Consider the following 18,595-nt stretch of genomic DNA (forward strand, 5'->3'; position numbering starts at 1 on the left):
CACCGACGATACTGTTAATCCCCTGCTAATTGAAGACCTCCCCTAAAAAATGTCGCAAGTGCTTTTCAAAGAATTACCTCTTCTTCTTTCTATTTGCGGATCACCTATGATATATTGGCATCAACAAGAAGATTATTTCATCCCGGACTCCTGTTGCAGGTGTCGTCTCTCTCCAGCAATTCCTGGTCGGTCTCTCCCTATTTATTATGGTTTCTAATTCTTATTTTTACGTTTCACTAAACTCATATTTGACCCTACTCTGGATATTTTTGGCGCAAGCTTTCAGAATTAAATGCTGGCCTTCCTCAATTTGATTGCACATATTAAAGTTATTAATGACCAGCTGAGGCGGTTTTAAGGGAATATGTTCGTTGGTGATTTGGCGCTGTCATAATGTGTGAGCGTTAGCGTACGCGTATTTTTAATACAAATGAATTTGTACTTCAAAAGAGTAACACTATGAGAACACTATCAGATCGAGATAGGTCAGCATAGGTCAATAGGGAATATAACTGGCTCTGATTAACTATAACTTTTAATTCCTTGAAATATAGGATTCTTGTTCGCTTAGTTGTTGGGTGATGTTTAACAGAAAATAATTTGAATTCAACTAGAAACAAGTGGTAAATATTGATGAAGATAATCTTGTCAATAATATTTACGATATGCGGATAAGCATCAATAATATACCCTATGTATTAATATCCACTCTTCTTTTGTCCTGGTTGACTTTTTGCAACAACAATCGTGCCTAGGCCACAAAAGCAGTTAGAGCTCTTCTTCGCATTGTTTACACATTAACGTATCACCGATCTGAAAACATACATTAAATGGATTTGGTAACCAGTGACCAACTTCTAGAGCATGTGCGCTCGTTATCAGGCCTTGATGAGTTGCAGAAGTCACAATTGGCAGCCATAAAGTACGAGGAAGCATCCATCAGTCTGTTTATTCAAAGCTATATTCCTGACTCCATAATAGTGGCTTACATGGATCCTCAGCACATAGCCATCACCAGTGATGTCAACAGTATACTCAATGAAGAAACTCCCCAGAAACTTGGAATACTCATCAAGCAAGGCGAACAAATATCCAGTTTAAGCCAGATAGAGTCGTTGATAATACCTTTGGACTCACTAGAGGAAAACGATGCTTTCAACAAGTTGAGATCCATAGTAAATTTGGGGCTTCTTCCTGTGTTTGAGATGCTCAGTTTGGGCAAGAAGGCTAACTCGGAGTCTTTCATTAACATTACCAGGAAAAAGTTCAACGAGTTGTCTGCTTCGTTGCAAAATTTACAAGAGAAGATCCAAGTTCCTGACCTTTTACTTTCAGTACATCCAGTCATCAAGCAATTCGATACAGAACAGGACAATTTCGATGAGGCTCTTTTGAATGATTCTCATCTTCTCAATGAAGTGACCAATATTGTCAATGGCTGGACAAAGCAAATACAGTCGATTACTAGCTTATCTTCAGATATAGCTAACCTAGCGTCTATATCAGAAGAAATCCAGTTTTGGAACTCTTTAGACATATCATTGACTTCTGTGGAACAACAATTAAGTTGTCCTCAGGTGAAGAACTCCATAAACTTATTGAATAAAGCTAACAGATTCCATATCACTTTGTCATTCACAAACGACTCAAATATCTCATCCAAAATAATAGAAGCCAAAACTAATCTCTTGATATGGAAGGACTTCCCATTGACGGAAATGACCAACATAAATCCCAAGGATTCTGATTGCTTGGGAAAGTTCAATGACCTGGTATCTGGCATATTCAATCACTTGAAGAGGCTAAGGACTATTAGCAATTTCCCTTTGAGTAAAGGCTTGTTATTGACAGAGTTGATATTGAAAGACTTACTTGCAAAATTTGCCCATTTAATTAACAGTTTGAACCTTATGAACCTCGAGTTTGAAGAGTTTCTTCGCATATATGAAGGTGATATATCTAATATCCTCAGCACTATTGACTTAAACCTTAAGTACATGGTCAATTTGATCAGAGAACTCTTGAGAAAGAGACAAGAGAAGTTCTTCATAGTGAGAGTTAATCAGGAGATGTTTGACCAGTTCAAGCACAGACTAGAGTTTTTGAAGACATTCAGGGTGAAACACGAAAACATCTTGTTCGTAATACGAAACTTTTTACAGGATTTCGACCAAGAGCCTAAATTGATGGATGACTATAATAGATTATCAGTGTTGAATCTCTTGGATTTTTCCAAGCATGGCGTTTTTCTTTGGTCTAGTTCAGAACGTCATTACAATAACACCTATTCCCAGATCCAAGAGTCAATTACTTCCCAACTCAACAATTTATTCATCCATTGCAGTAACTTCAAAGATTTTGTTACCGTGGCAGAAAAGTACAAATATTTGATGATAGAGAACACATTTGATATTCTGTCACTTATGAAAGAAGACCTAAGGTTGAAGATTCTAGACATAGCCAGAACTGAAATTTTCAACTTGATCAAATTTGATACCAACTACAATGATAAGCTCGAAAAGTCTTTGAACTTGTTCGTTAATTCATACCAAACTCAGGTGGAGGACTATACAGTTACTAGATTCTTGAGAGCTCTCGAGCGAAGAAATAAAGTCTCGTTTTATGATGACAATTTGTCTTCTTTAGTTGGGAAAGACTGGTTCAAATACTCTATAGGTGGAAAGTTGAAAGACCAGATGTCGAGTTTTTTGATAAAATTTGACCCCGAGGAGATTTTCAAGCAGTTTTTGTCCCATTTGAAGGAGTACACAGACAACAACAAATTGGAATTGAAGGGAAATGTATTTAAAATCTCAAATAACTCTGACCTTCTCTTGAACTTTAATCCTGAGTTCTTGGGGTTAAGAGATAATCTAAAGTTTTTTCGGGCAATAGGGTTCAAGATCCCAGTCACTATTTTGCTTGAGTTCCAGAAGCTCAATAGATTATTGCCAATGATAAACGATTTGAAAGAAAACATCTTAACTGTGAAACGAATATTCGATATCACTTTAAGAAAAGAATATTTCAGGAAATTTGATCCTTTGCTAGAGATTGACAAGCTTCGGTTAAGCAAGCTCTTAGTTTCGATGGCCAAGGTCCAATGGGAACACTTGACACAAGCATTTGAAATCCAAGATGTCATCCTTCAGGAAGAAAGTGAAATCTCATCCCTTGGAATTGTCCGTGAGTTTCAGGCTTGTATAAATAAGTTGACTCTCAAATTGAATAGCCTTTCCAGAACTCAGGTGTTTTTATCAAACTCCATCTATCATAACCTCAAGACTTGCAAGTTTGATTCTGCTTCTATCGAGTCTGGTTTGGTTATTCTAAAAGAGAGGATTTCTGAATTGTACAGCTTTGAGAGCACTGAGATTTTATACAAACAGATCAATGAAGATATCAAGGACATTCTTTTAGGAAGATGCAAACAAGAAATTGAGACATACTCGAGAAGTATATCAACAGACGATCTGAGTTCAGATGACGAAGACTCGCATGTCGCTGAATTCAGCAACTCAAACCATTACTTTTCAGTTGGTTTTCGCAACCATTCAATGGTAATGGAGCCTTCTACTGACGAAATCAGGAGCCGATTGCTAGCTAGTATCAATGACATTGTTGCAGTGGTGGAATATCAAACGTTATTGTTAGGTGAAAAGGTCGAGCTTAAAACTGAAAAACTTTCAGAGCCTCTTGCGAACGCATTGGCTCAAGTTGATCAATTATCTGAAAAGATTGAAGTCTACTTCAGTGACTGGGTTCGTATAGAAACCATGATCAACATGAATGTCGAAAATAATGTCGAAGTTGACAGGTTCGCCCCTCTTGATTCACTTGAGGATTGGTGCACTTCGATGCAAAGACTTTTAAAGTTGGGAGACTTATTTGACAGCGATATTGTCTCGTTTGGATGCTGTCACATACTGTTGAAGGAAGTTCAATCTAAAGTATACTTGAAATTCACCTCATTTCAAAGATCTATGACAAAGGTGCTTGGAGAGGTACACTACCTGGAAGTCAACCGGTTTGATAAGAAACTTTCAGATGCCATTACTTCCTTGGGCTTTGACACAATGGATACCAAGAATTTTACTAAGAACCTTTTGACATTTATCGAAATCAGAGGCTTTATCACTGGTGAATGGAAGAAAAAACTAGACTTATTGGTAAATAGCTCCAAGCTCTTACCGAAGTTCAACTTCAGATACCCACGTAAGTGGATTTACCCAGAACAGATAGAGAACAAGATTGCTTCTATAAGCTCGATAATGGAGAAGAAGCAGTCCATTATTGATGAAAACCTCGAATTTATTAAATCCAAAATCGTAGGTTATGTGGATGAGCTTTCAGATCACATTTTGAAATTCAAAGACGACTGGTCTTTGAATAGACCCATATCCGGGGAAATGAATCCAGTTTTGGTTTTAAATTCCTTGAGTAATTTCAATCGTGTATGTTCTACTTATGTCGATACAAAGGTGGAGTTGTCTGTAATCACCGAGGCATTTGAACTTGACATTCCTGAAGTAGATATTGAAGTTTTAAAAGGTATTTTATCCGAAATCATTGATTTCAAGTATGTTTGGTCCTCAATCAATTCATTACATGATCAGATCGATAAGTTGAGAAAAGTCAAGTGGCAGGATGTGAAGACAAGGGATATAAGATTGAAACTTGAACATTTGTTGGAAGAGTGCCGCCTGTTGCCCATAAAGGTAAGACAATATGCTGCTTTTGACGAGGTCCAACAAATGACCAAGAACTTGATGAAAAATCACAAGCATCTTGTTGATTTAAAGAACCCGAACTTGAAAGATCGCCATTGGAAGCGGTTCCTTTCCATGATTAGTTACAATGGCAAGAACCATCGTTTACTTACCTTAGGAGATATCTGGGACCTCAATCTCTCCCTTCACGAAGTTTCAATTAAGTCCATTATCACACAAGCTAATAATGAATACACTTTAGAGGAAAACATTGAGAAGATCAAAGAGAATTGGAATCAGATCACTTTCGAATATTTCAACTTCAACACTAAGTTTAAGTTAATCAAGTCCTGGGATTTGTTATTTGAAGAGTGTAATAAGGACTTGAACGAATTGTCCAGTATGAGAAATTCGTCAAGTTTCGGAGCATTTGAACAGGAAATTTTTCAGATAGAAACCAAGTTGAACTCCTTGTACGTTATTTTGGATTCGTGGATCGAAGTCCAAAGACAATGGGTATACTTGGAAGGCATCTTTGGGTCCAAAAATAACATTGCTAGTCTTTTGCCTGTCGAGTCTGCAAGATTTAACAACTTGTCATACATTTTCTTTGATTCAATGAAGAAAGTATACAAGATTGAATTAGCCATTGACGTTCTTCTTATTCCAGATTTTGGAGGAAACTTAGAAAAATTGTTGGAAAGCTTCTCCAAGTTACGAAGATCTTTATCTGATTTCTTGGAAAAGCAACGTGAAAGTTTTGCTAGGTTTTATTTTATGGGAAACGAAGATCTATTGGAATTGATCGGAAGTGGTGTTAATTTCCAGAAAATAAATACTCATATCAACAAGTTGTTTTCTGGTGTTGCTTCTCTCCAGTTTAATAAGGAATCATCTTCAATCATATCGGTTTCCAGTGCACAGGGAGAGATTTTGAAGCTTAGTGAGCCAGTCTCCTTGATCAAGTATCCAAGTTTAGTTGACTGGTTAGGCCAATTGGAACTCGAAATAAAGATATCTTTAAGATCTTTGGTGAGCAGTAATATTGAAGGTGTTCAAAAGTTCTATGAAACTCCAACCATGGAAGCTATCAGTAAAATTGTGGACGATATTCCTTGCCAGGTTTTGACTTTATGTTGTCAAATTATTTTCACTAAGATTGTTGATAATGGAAATACTCCCAAATCTACCATAAGTCAAATCATAGACATTTTGAGTGGATTGGAAACCCATGCATCTTCTTTGAAGAGAAACAAAATTGAAAACATTATTGTGGAAGTTATTCATCAATTGGATGTTATTTCGCTCTTGGAAACCAAACCAAATGACAAGTCAAATATATTAGCAAGTGAGCTCCTATATGTCTTGGACAATCAAGAGTCTGATCCATTGAAAAGCTTGAAAGTGAAGCAGTTTGGGTATTCTTTTGAATATGGGTTTGAGTACTTGGGTGTACCACAGAAATTGGTTCACACTCCCTTGATAAGTAACTCTTTTGTTGCTATGACACAAGCATTGGGACAAAAACTAGGTGGTTCTCCATTAGGGCCAGCTGGAACTGGTAAGACCGAATCAGTGAAAGCTCTTGGAGATAGTTTGGGTAAAATGGTTACAGTATTTTGCTGCGACGAATCATTTGATTTCCAGGCCATGAGTCGTATCTTCTTGGGACTTTGTAAAGTTGGTTGCTGGGGATGTTTTGACGAGTTTAACAGATTGGATGAAAAGCTATTGTCAGCTGTATCTTCACAGATAGAAACAATCGAACTAGGTTTGAAAAATCAATCAGCCTTGATTGAGCTTTCAGGGAAGAATTTGTATGTCAATCCTGAAACTGGAATATTTGTAACAATGAATCCAGGATATGCTGGAAGAAACGAATTACCAGAGAATTTGAAGAAGCTTTTCAGGAGTTTCTCAATGGAAAGGCCAGATAAAGAGATCATTGTGGACGTCCTATTAGCATCTAGAGGTTTTAGGAACACCAAAGAGATAGCAAAGCTCATAGTTCCGATGTTTCAAGATTTTGAAAAGATGCTATCGAAGCAGAGCCATTATGATTTTGGACTCAGATCCCTTAAGTCTGTTCTAAACAGCTGTGGAAAGTTGAAACGTTCCACAATGAACGATGCCAATGTGACAGAGACCATGATAGTATTGAGAAGTATTCAAGACAGTATACTCCCAAAGTTGACCAGGGAAGATGAAGTAATTTTTAACTCTTTGATTACCAAGTACTTCTCTGATACAGGAGTCGAAGATTTTGAAGAGGAAAAGCTTGTTGAAACCATTAAAAAGTTGGGACAACTCAAAGGGTACAATATGAGTGGCCCATGGTTAAGGAAAGTGTTACAACTTGAGCAAGTTCGTACTAACCATCATGGTATAATTTTGATGGGTGATGCAGGAGCAGGAAAGACCAGTTGTTGGAAGCTCTTACTCGAGTCTTTGAAAGAATGTACCGGTCAGGATTACCTCAGTTACAAAATTGATGCTAAGGTATTGAATAAAGAGACCCTTTATGGAAAGTTAGACCCAGTTACCAGGGAATGGACAGATGGCTTGTTGACGAGTATTTTGAGAAAGATCAAAGCCAATATGAGAGGTGAGATGAATAAGCTATCATGGATTGTGTTTGACTGTGACATTGATCCAGAATGGGCAGAAAACCTCAACAGTGTTCTTGATGACAATAAGATCTTGACTTTGCCCAATGGTGAAAGGTTAGCACTTCCAGATAACGTCCGAATCATCTTCGAAACCGATAATTTGAAATCCACCACACTAGCAACCATCAGTAGATGTGGAATGATTTGGTTTGACAAGGATGTAATTGATACCTTTTCACTTTTGGAACAAAAACTACACCAGTTCTCCCAAAAGAGCTTGCTGATAGACGAAACTGAAGGGGACGAGTCTCAATGGTTAAAATATCAGAGAATGTTCCTGGAGAGAGTCAAAATGGTCTTGTTGGAAGGAACATTAGGCACCATAATCCACGAGTCTACTAAACTCGATCACATCATGGATTACAACATCCACAGATATATCACATCATTTATTGATTTCATCAAGTCTTACTGCCGAAAATTGATCAAGTGTGATTCCAAAGAAGAAATCCCCGACCCAACTAAGTTCATCAACAAGGCAATTCTATTATCACTTATTTGGTCGTTCGCAGGGGATAGCTCTTCGAAAGAGAGGGAAGGGTTTGGAAATGTGATTCAGAAGCTTTCATGCTTTCTGAATGTTGATTCTTGTGATGGTGATTTTGCTGACAATGATTTGGAAATTGGTACTGGTGAGTGGATTAAATGGAGCTCGAGGATCCAGCCTGCTGATTTAGAACCTAGCCAAGTATCCAATCCCAATACAGTTGTACAAACAACTGATACAGTTAGACACAAGAGCTTGATACACTCGATTATGAATGAGCACAAGACTTTACTTCTTTGTGGACCACCAGGTTCGGGTAAGACTATGACATTCCTTGAGGTTCTTAAAACAGCACCAAACCTCGATATTTTACAGTTGAACTTTTCTAAAGAGTCTTCACCAGAATCATTAATGAGATCATTGAAACAGTATTGTGAATATCAAAGAACTTCAAACGGTATTGTATTCTCCCCCAGAGTTTCTGGAAAGTGGGTGGTTGTATTCTGTGATGAAATAAATTTGCCAGGCGTTGACAAATATGGCTGCCAAAAGGTAATATCGTTGATGAGACAAATGGTGGAGCATAGGGGATTCTGGGATCCAAAGGAAATGCAATGGGTAGAAATGAAAAACATCCAGTTTGTGGGTGCTTGTAACTCACCAAAAGATCCTGGTCGTCAAAAGTTGTCTAACAGATTTGGACGTCATGTCACTTTAATCATGGTGGATTACCCTGGTGAGACTTCATTGAACCAGATATACGAAGAGTTCAACTTAGCCGTCATGAAGTGTGCTCCTGACTTGAGAGGCTACACCAAGTCCGTCGTCAAAGCAATGATTTCTGTCTATTTGAAGAGTAAAGAAAGATTGACTCCTGATATTCAGTCTCATTATGTCTACTCTCCACGTGAGTTGACAAGATGGACAAGAGGATTATTAGAGGCATTAAAGCTGAAAATTTACACAAATCTACCTGATTTCATTAGAATGTGGTATCACGAAGGTCTTAGATTGTTCTACGACAGATTGGTTTCGGATGATGAAAAAGTTTGGACAAAAAGTCTTTTCGAGGACGTTATCAAAGAATGCTTTCCATTTGCTGATACTATTGTAATCATGCAGGAGCCCGTTCTCTTCTCCGACTGGCTCTCTCTGAGCTATGAGTCAGTTAACAAAGCAGAATTAAACAAGTTCATTTCTCACCGTCTTATGATATTTAGTGAAGAAGAATTTGATGTTGATTTGGTCTTGTACGAGGATTTCTTGATACATGCCCTCAGAATCTACAGAGTTTTGAACCAGCCTCAGGGTCATATGATTTTAGTTGGAGCGTCTTCAAGTGGTAAGACCACATTGACAAAATTTGTTGCTTGGATGAATGGATTGAAAAGTGTTCAATTGAATGTTCATTCTAAATATAACATCAATGATTTTGATAAAAGCTTGAGAGAAATCTTGATCAGATGCGCAAAAGGTGAACGGATATGCTACATTATCGACGAAGCCAGCATAATGGAGACTTCTTTTATTGAGAGAATGAATACCTTATTGGCAAATTCAGAAGTGCCTGGACTTTTTGAAGCTGACGACTTCAAGAATCTAATGAATATATGTTTGGAAGAATCCCAAGCCCAGGGTTTACTTTTGGACTCAGATGAAGAACTATATAAGTGGTTTGCACAACAAATATCCACCAACTTGCATGTTGTTTTCACATTAACTCAATTGAACAACTCAGACAGGTTGCAGATGATATCCTCACCTGCATTATTTAATAGATGTGTTTTGAGTTATATGGGAGATTGGTCTTCCAAAACTTTCCAAGAAGTTGGCTCAAGGAAGATAGAAAGTATTCCGGTGGATGTACAGAACTTTGAGATTCCCGAATCTTTCCCAAAGAACATAAGCAGTTTCCGAGACATCTTAATAGATAGTCTTCTATTCATTCATAAGTCAGTCGAAGATATTCAAACCTCACTAAAGTTGGAACAGTATCCCAGTCAGTTCATGGCACTTGTTTCTCATTTTGTATCAATATTTGAAACCAAGCAATTTGAGCAAGAGGAAATTCAACGTCATACAACGACTGGTCTTAACAAGCTTCGTGAGACAGTCTTACAGGTTGCTCAATTGAAAGAACAACTTTCAAAGAAGCAGAAGGAACTTACTGCTAAAGACAGAGAAGCGAGAGAGATGTTGAACGCGATGTTACTAGAACAAAATGAAGCAGAGAGAAAGCAAGAGTTTTCCATAACTGCACAACAGGAGTTGAATAAACAGGAGGTAGAGATAGACAGAAGAAGAAAGATAGCATTGAAGGACTTAGAAGATGCTGAGCCTGCGGTTTTGGAAGCCAGAAAGGGAGTTCAGAATATCAAGAAGCAACACTTGACTGAAATTCGAAGTATGGCCAATCCTCCTGCTGCTGTGAAAATGGCCATGGAATCCGTTTGTATCTTAATTGGATACCAAGTAGCCAGCTGGAGAGATATCCAGCTTGCTATACGAAAAGATGACTTTATCCCAAACATTGTCAACTACAATGGTGAGCAACAGTTGACAGCAGACATAAGGAAGTATATGACGGAAACGTATCTTTCGAGACCGGACTATACATTTGAAGTTGTCAATAGAGCTTCCAAGGCATGTGGACCATTACTTTTGTGGGTGAAAGCTCAATTGACGTATTCATCAATTTTAGACCGAATTGGGCCTTTGAAAGAAGAAGTCGATATCCTCGAGAATGGGGCCAAGAAGACGAAAGCACAACTCCATGCTTTGAAAGATATGGTTGGCGAATTGGAACAAAGTATCGAAAAGTATAAGAATGACTATAGCTCTTTGATTCGTGAAACTGAGCATATTAAAATGGAAATGGAGACAGTGGAGGCAAAGGTCAACAAGAGTTTCAAGTTGATGAAGAGCTTGACCATAGAAAAAGACAGATGGAAGAAGTCTACGCAAGAATTCATAAAGACCAATGAGAGAATCATAGGTAACTCGATCTTAGCGTCTGCCTTTTTGATATACTGCGGTCTGTTTGACCAAAAAACCCGTCAAGCTTTGATAAAAATCTGGAAGAAACAGTTGGATAAAATTGGAGTCAAGTACGACAATATGATATCTATTTTGAATTTGCTCCCTTCGAGTGCTCTTTCTTTGGAGTTCTTGAACGAGAGGTCATTGGATGATTTGGTTATTGAAAATGCCACTCTTGTAAACAACAGTCGGATTCCGCTACTCATTGATCCAAGTCTCCAAATGCTTGCAGTGTTGGAGGGGTTTATGCCAAAAGATAAGTTGGTCGTGACAAGTTTTTTGAATGAATCCCTTGTTAGAGATTTAGAGAACGCCATTAGATTTGGTGGGTCGATCTTGATTAAGGACTTTGAAAATTATGACCCAGTGTTGGATCCAGTATTGAGAAGCGAGATCCATAGAAATGGAGGGAGAAGAATGATCAAGATACGGGGACAACTCATCGATTATGACGAGAAGTTCAAGTTGTATCTTCATACGAGAAATCCTTCTGCAAGACTAACACCATTTATCGCTTCAAGGGTGACCACCATTAATTATACCATCACCAGCACAAATCTTGAATCTCAAGTCCTCAACTTAGCTTTGAAACACACAGAGCCAGAAATTGAAGAAAAGAGAGCTACTTTAATTGTGTTACAGTCTCAGTATAGGTCTAAATTGAAGACATTGGAAACTGAGCTATTGGATGCATTAGCAGAAGTTGGAGGGAGTATTCTTGATGATGATAAGGTGATTGAATATTTGGAGATGTTAAAAGGAGAAGCAAATACTATTGATGACCAGATACAAGAGTCTAAGGTTGTTTTGGAAGCTATCGATAGATCAAGGAGCAAGTTTTTCGACGTTGCATCCCATTCATCCCTGATTTTTGAGCTTTTGAAGGAAATGATTAAGTTTAATCCCTTATACAGGTTTACACTTGATACTTTCACCAGGATATTCTTGGATGTGTTGAACAAGACCAAGGAATTAGTCGATATGCAGTCAATGATTTTGAATTTATATAAGGAGGTGTTTGCAGTCATCTCTCCATCATTGATGGGAGTCGACAAGATGGTTTTTTCTTTGGGTTTGGTATTACTGTACTACTCCAAAGAAATCGGACCCCATTTCACAGTCTTTTTCAAAAGCATTTTCAGGTTTGCTAGTTCCAGAAAAAACCTTGATGTGGAAGAACTCTTCAGGACGCTCTTGATAGAGTCAGATAAGAATGAAATATCGGTGATTTTGGAGGATAACTCAGAGAACGAAGTAATCAAGTTGTTGAGGCATGTGGTTTTGGCTGCAAACAACTTCGAGGCCTCACCATCTAACTTTATTACTTCACTAGAACAAATAAGCACCTTTTTGTTTTCCGGCATAGGTCCAAACAGCTCCAAATATGGCCTTGAATACTTTATCGAAGTAGTCCACGATCCCTTACTTCTAAGCTCAGCAGAAGGTTATGACGCCACATTCAAAGTGGAACAACTAGCAGCTAGTATGAACAAGAAGCTCGATATCATATCCTTGGGCTCTAAAGAAGGTATCGCGTCTGCTAAGAAAGAGATCCAAAATGTATCTATGAGAGGAGGATGGCTATTAGTTCAGAATATTCAAATGTCTCCTGAATGGCTCAACAGCTTGGAGACGCTTTTGCAAGAAACAAGTGGTTTCCATGAAGAGTTCAGGCTTTTCTTAACTTGTAACTTGGATTCTAGGATTCCAGTGACCTTAATTAACAACAGTCAAGTGATTGTGTTTGAAAGTCAACCAGGATTGAAACGTGCCATGATCGAGACTTTTAATGCTTATAGTGCAAGTGCCCTTGAACAAAAGCCACCAGAATATAGATACATCTATTTCTTGTTGGCTTGGTATCATTCGCTTGTGCTTACTCGAATGAGCTACGTTCCAGTGTCCTTTGCTCAGAAGTACGATGTCAATGACTCTGATTTCAGTGCTGGTATGAAGTCAATTGACAAGATCCTTGAACCAGAGATGAAAAATGGTGTACAAAATATATCATTAGAGCTGGTATCGTTTGAAAGGATAAGCTTTATAATCGGTAAGATCATTTACGGTGGAAAGGTTGATAACGAAGGAGATTTGGAATATTTCACCAATTTAGCTGAATACTTATTTAGTATTTCATCTTTTGGAATCGATTTTAATGTTCTTTTCAATGACACCAATACTAAATTGCCCAAACCAGACGGAATCTCCGTACAAGTTTACCAAAAGTGGATTGAAGAGTTACCTGATCAAATTCCTTTAAGCTGGATTGGTCTAGATAACAATGTTGATAAGTTTATGGTGATGAGACAAGGTAAAGAGATTTGTGATAAAATTGTTCAACTATTTTGAATAGAGATAATTTAAACAACCAATTTCCAGTACTGTAAAATTATGTATTTGCTTGACTATACATATTTAACATTATAATTTACAATGCTTTTCTTATTATGTCTTTAAAAATATTTTTGAGTAATTAGGAATAACATTTAATAATTTATTCGTCATCTTCTAAGGTTTGAGCAGCAATACGGTCCAAATCTCTTTGACCATCGTCAGAGATCTTTCTACCACCCTTTGGAGAGATTTCAACAACACCAATCTTTTCCAAAGCTTGCAAAACTCTTCTGTTGACAGAACCAGAAGCATCAGCGTGCTTGTGTGGTCTGAAACCTCTGTTGATAGCACCACCGTATAATTTGTTCAACTTACCGACACCGACTTGCTTTCTCAAGTAGATGTGTCTGGCAACAGAAGCAGCTCTTTGGTAGAACCAAGTTTCAGATTGTTGTGGTGGTAATTCGTTACCGGCAGAAGTCTTGACAATGTCAACGTAACCTGGAACTTCCAACTTACCTTGACGTTGCAAGAATTGAGCATAAGCGTTGATGAAGTCTTGAGCTGGAACGTCTCTAAAAAGAATATGTTAGTAAGAGGTCAACTTTATGATTGATGTTGGACATAGCGTGGGAAGTGAGGAGGGGATTCGTTTGGAAAACTTTTCTAGGTATTGCAAAACATCTACTGACCATGAAATGTCCACAAGGTACACATCACATTGCATGGTGAGTGATATGGGTCTCAAAACGTTGGGTTATAGATCAGTTTTTCATGTTTTGTTGGTGGGTAGGAAATGCTATGTGGCCAGGAAGGCCCAAGACAATTATAGTGGTCAGATTGGGAAAGGGTCGAGTTCCTTGTTCTCACTTCTGTCGTATGTCCAAAGTCAACTGTTCTAGTAGTTTACGTACCTAACTGATACACCGGCCATCTTGATAGTTAATTATTTCAAGTATGAATCTATGGATTTATCTAAATTTTTTTTCAATGAGACTTGAGGGTTTGAATTTTTTCAGAGACGTGGACGGTCCAATTCCTCATTGGAAAAAAGCAGTCACAGTAGCTGTGTGTGTTCGTGGTTGCGGCACGTCGAACAATTGCTGCAATTGCAACATGATACACCTAATCCCAGATATTACTGCGTTGGCGTCTTCGACGAGCATACTGTTCAAGTTCCATGAGTGATGACTCTACGCTCCAGAAATCCAAAGAGATTTCCGTGTTCGGGTCGACCGCTGGCCTGAAAAATGTTCCAGAATAGTCCACCAGATACTCGAAATAGAGTCGAAAGTTGGGGGTATGTACCAACAGACGGTGCCATGGTTTCAATGTCAAGAAAGACTTGGGCAGAAGAGCTGTTGAAACTGACACCAAATCGGGCTCCTCCAAATAAAGTTTTCTGTGGATATAGTCTCTGAATGCGGCTTCGTTGGCTATGGACCACACTTGTTCCATAGAAACAGTATTGATTTGCGAGCTGAGAAAGGTCTCAGAGAAGAAATTGACAAAATCCTTCAATGTCATCAAGGCTGCAAGATCGGACTGGGACATCGGGTCTCCGTATTGGAGATTTATATGGCTCACTCCCAAAGATTTTATGAGTGACGATAACTTATTTTTGAAGTCCTGGAGGAATACAGGCACGAACAACGACCGTTCGATGATGGAGAGAATCCTTCCAGTTGAAACAATTGGTTGTTGAGGAGTTATGTTGGTGAAGGTCATATAGTTGAGGATGGATACGTCGATGGTGATATGCTCGAGGGTTTTGCACCCATTAATTGCCGCGATAAAAGCATCGCCGTTAGCTTTGTCCAAATCGTAATGGTCATACACAGCGCCGTCGTAGCACCTACGGATCTCTCGTAGAGATAATTTCGTCAACAGGCATTTGCACGCTTTGGAAATGATATCCACTACTAGCGAATATGAGATGCTAGACGGTTCTTTTAAAAACACATTGAGTTCCGTGAGATTCCACATTTCAAGCGACTGACTGAGGTAGACAAGATGGTCAGGACCAGCATCATGAAGGTCTACGAACACGTCAAGCCTTGTGAGTGAAGATAAAATGGAGGCAAATAACGGGAGGTGGACAACATTGAGGCTCAAGGACCTAACGGTACTTATAGTGGAGATATCAACAGTGGTTAAAGAGCTGGGATAGTCGAGAAACTTCAATGATTGCAACCGGGGAAAAAGTCTAAGAAATGTATCGTACACCGGCTTGTCACACTCAAGATAGGTGACAAAGTTGTTGAAGCTGAAGAGTGGGTACCGAAAGTGTAGAGAATGGTACCGAGCTGTCTCCAATATACCAATGACCGCGTCTTTATTGAATTGGGACGAGCTCACTTCTAATATGGCATCTGTTTGGTCTGCTCGTATCAAGCTGCAATTGTGGAAAAGACATGGACCGAGGTACTCCCGGAGCCAGATACAAGTAGACGATAAGCTGAGGGCATCTGAGTAGCCTGGGAGTGTGGAATTAGGTTCAAATGTGAATGGTGGGTTGTGATTGGTGACGCGATGACCGGCACCCCAAGTCAAGAAATAGACTATTCGGTCAAGCACGTCAACAGCGAGATCAAGGAGACTGGTAGTAGTCAGTGACAGGTTGACAGATGCCACAGAAGCGGTGAGCTGGCATCGTCGTGGGTTTGTGGCCATCGCTTTGTTAGTTGCAGCCATTTTTAAAAAAGAGAGGCGAACTCAATTGTTCGCATTACCAAAATTTCCATACCAATCTATTTTACATCGTAAATTAATGATATCTTGTACTATATAAATTAGATTACCTTGCTTAGACCTTGAAACCTCTAGATCTTCTTTTACCTCTGGCTCTTTCGAACTTTCTTCCCTTGGATTGAACCTTAGGAGCCTTGTTCTTGTGAGGACCCATACCGAAATGTCTAACGGCTTCTCTGGCGTTTCTTGGACCTCTCAAGATCAAAGTGTTTTGACCCTTTGGAGCTCTCAAAGCCAATTGATCCAAAGTGATGGCTTCACCTCCGGCCTTCAAGATAGAAGCCTTAGCGGATTGGGTGAATCTCAAAGCAGCAATGGTGGCTTTTGGGAAGTCGACCAATCTGTTGTCATCGGTAACGGTACCGACAACAACAATGGTCTTTTCAGCAGCACCGGTTTGCTTCAAAGCCTTGGCGATTCTAGAAACAGAAACTGGTGGTCTGTTGATCTTGGACAAAAACAACAGTCTCAAGATAACCTTGTTGAATGCAGCATCAGTACGACCTAAGATATAATGTTAGTATGAGGTTTGACATCTGCTCAGAAGACGCACAAGATGTCCACTCGCCAACCAAGGCGACGGCTCTGTACTCGCAGAACGAGAGGCATTCACCAGGAACACCTCCCAGGTACCGAGGATATGTTGGGAATATGATGTATATCTTGTTGTTCATACTTTGTCAGTATGTCCACTGACGATGAAACAGAACAAGAATCCCGGTCTATCGACTCAAGGTACTTATTAATGCAGCCAGTGATAAGCTGGAGCAAGAACTAGAATGAAAGTAGTCAGAAGACCAGCTTCGAATACCATTTGAATCATCTATATGCATCTTCTAAGTCATTGAAAATTTTTTCGGATATCGAGTTAAGATATCATTTTGGGAATATACATACGAGCCAAGAAGGTGTATAACTTGACCAACAACTTCAAGTAGACGTTGTCAGACTTTGGAGCTTCTCTGTGACCAGATCTCTTGTGTTGTTTGGTGAAGTGATCTTTACCCATTTTGTTAGTTAATTTGAGCTTAGTTGTAGAACTGAAAATTTTTGTGCGGTTTTTGAGAGTACTGGTGCGATGGTTTGGCGAAGCGACGAAAAAAGTGGGAAAGCGCACGACTTCACTGAGGCATGCACAGTCACTGCCATTAAGCACGTGAGCTATATGGGGCAACAGCCCCGGTATCTCCCATGATCAGGCGCGACTTGGTGAAGGCAATAAACCTAGCCTAGCTGTGTTTTGTGAATTGTAATGGCACAATTGACGCCCATCAGGGGTTTTATAAATACGCCAGTTTCAAGGTTGGCGTGCATAGTGTTGACGGTGCTGGCACTTTTAGTTTCGATTTTCCAGATCAAGCACCTTTTCAAACTCACTATAGACCCGTTCCTCACAGAGTACCATCAGTATTGGAGACTCATATTATTTCAAATATCGTTCGTCAATGAAAGTGACTATCTCTTGGCGGTGATATTGGCCTTTCAGTTCAAAGTCTTGGAGCGATTCTACGGATCCAAGAAATATATGTCACTTGTGGTGGTATTTGCTCTCTACAACGGAGTTTTGACTTTCTTGATCATGAGTCTAGGGCAATTGTTGATCAATTTCGGCTCTTTTTTGGCAAACATTGTTCTAAAGAGACAGAACTACGCGTTCCATACGACTTTCTTGAATACTATCAGTCCGGGCCCATTTGGCATAATATCGTCGTTGTACATTTGCTTTGGTCATTATATTCCCGTGAGCTACCAGTTCAAAATCGTGTTGTCGAAGGGTACCTCCAGCACCTCCACCGGATCTGACACTGTTTCTGAAGGTGAAACCGAGGCTCTGATTGACGCAGATGACTCCAGATCACTCATTTTAACAGACCACTTTCAAATCCACATAATCTATACCCTATTCCTTCTCAATAACGGTGTTCAGTCATTTATTCCTGGTCTCACCGGACTTTTCATCGGTAAGCTTTATGTGGAGAATCTTCTTCCTGGCTCCAAAACGTGGCTTTTACCCACAAGTATATTCAAGTTGGTGATAAGCCCTCAGAAAACTTCATACAATCTCTACCAAAACTTGAGATCCAGGGTGTCGGGATACCTGTCCCTTCAAGGAGGCGAAAGCAGTGAGCCGTTCACAGAAAATGATAATGACAATGAATTTAACGATAACGATGACCGAGAAGAAGTGGTGGAGGATGAAAGGAACAATAACTATAACGAAATCAGAGCCGAGACACCGGTGCGGCCATTAGCCCGCCAGTTTTTGGATACATTCAGAACTGGAGAATAAATACAGCTGACAAAGTCAATATGCACTTGGCGTAGCATAAGGTGTTTGGGCACGAACTTATTCATAAATTATACAAGGTTTGTTTGAAACGAACGCTTCGAGGGGAGATCAGTGTTGAAACCGCTGTGTTCAGGTATTTTGACTACTATCTTCATCGCTTTTTTGAGATTCCGACCATTTAATTTGGAGCACCAAAAATACTAGGGGACATCCAATGTTTGAAATAGATACCTGATAGTGTTTTATTTGGTAAGCCACAAGAGCATATATTCATACCTAGAACACCTAATTAATACTCACTCTTACGATTACTGTG

General features: G+C 39.2%; 5 protein-coding genes across 5 annotated transcripts; 2 read left to right on the top strand and 3 right to left on the bottom strand. All coding sequences in view use genetic code 12, as the record gives it.

Annotated features, from left to right (window-relative positions):
* Positions 1-830: 830 nt before the first annotated feature.
* DYN1 (dynein heavy chain) lies at positions 831-13,253 on the top strand (the record flags this gene model as incomplete). Its single annotated transcript, XM_006687891.2, has 1 exon — positions 831-13,253. One exon carries the CDS (start codon positions 831-833, stop codon positions 13,251-13,253), a length of 12,423 nt encoding a protein of 4,140 aa, XP_006687954.2.
* Positions 13,254-13,398: 145 nt separating this feature from the next.
* On the bottom strand, positions 13,399-14,172 carry RPS19A (40S ribosomal protein eS19; the record flags this gene model as incomplete). Its single annotated transcript, XM_006687893.2, has 2 exons — positions 13,399-13,813; positions 14,153-14,172. The coding sequence occupies 2 exons, from the start codon at positions 14,170-14,172 to the stop codon at positions 13,399-13,401; spliced, it is 435 nt and encodes a 144-aa protein (XP_006687956.1).
* A 191-nt stretch (positions 14,173-14,363) lies between these two features.
* PSN45_000474 (uncharacterized protein) lies at positions 14,364-15,911 on the bottom strand (the record flags this gene model as incomplete). The annotated part of the gene is made up of 2 exons (XM_066157463.1): positions 14,364-15,633; positions 15,856-15,911. 2 exons carry the CDS (start codon positions 15,909-15,911, stop codon positions 14,364-14,366), a joined length of 1,326 nt encoding a protein of 441 aa, XP_066013560.1.
* A 133-nt stretch (positions 15,912-16,044) lies between these two features.
* On the bottom strand, positions 16,045-16,998 carry RPL18A (60S ribosomal protein eL18; the record flags this gene model as incomplete). Its single annotated transcript, XM_006687895.2, has 2 exons — positions 16,045-16,493; positions 16,887-16,998. 2 exons carry the CDS (start codon positions 16,996-16,998, stop codon positions 16,045-16,047), a joined length of 561 nt encoding a protein of 186 aa, XP_006687958.1.
* A 243-nt stretch (positions 16,999-17,241) lies between these two features.
* PSN45_000476 (uncharacterized protein) lies at positions 17,242-18,279 on the top strand (the record flags this gene model as incomplete). The annotated part of the gene is made up of 1 exon (XM_006687897.2): positions 17,242-18,279. The coding sequence occupies one exon, from the start codon at positions 17,242-17,244 to the stop codon at positions 18,277-18,279; it is 1,038 nt and encodes a 345-aa protein (XP_006687960.1).
* Between the last annotated feature and the right edge of the window lie 316 nt (positions 18,280-18,595).

This window comes from Yamadazyma tenuis, chromosome 1 (assembly GCF_029203305.1).
Source record: "Yamadazyma tenuis chromosome 1, complete sequence".
NCBI classification, from domain to species: Eukaryota; Fungi; Ascomycota; class Pichiomycetes; order Serinales; family Debaryomycetaceae; genus Yamadazyma; species Yamadazyma tenuis.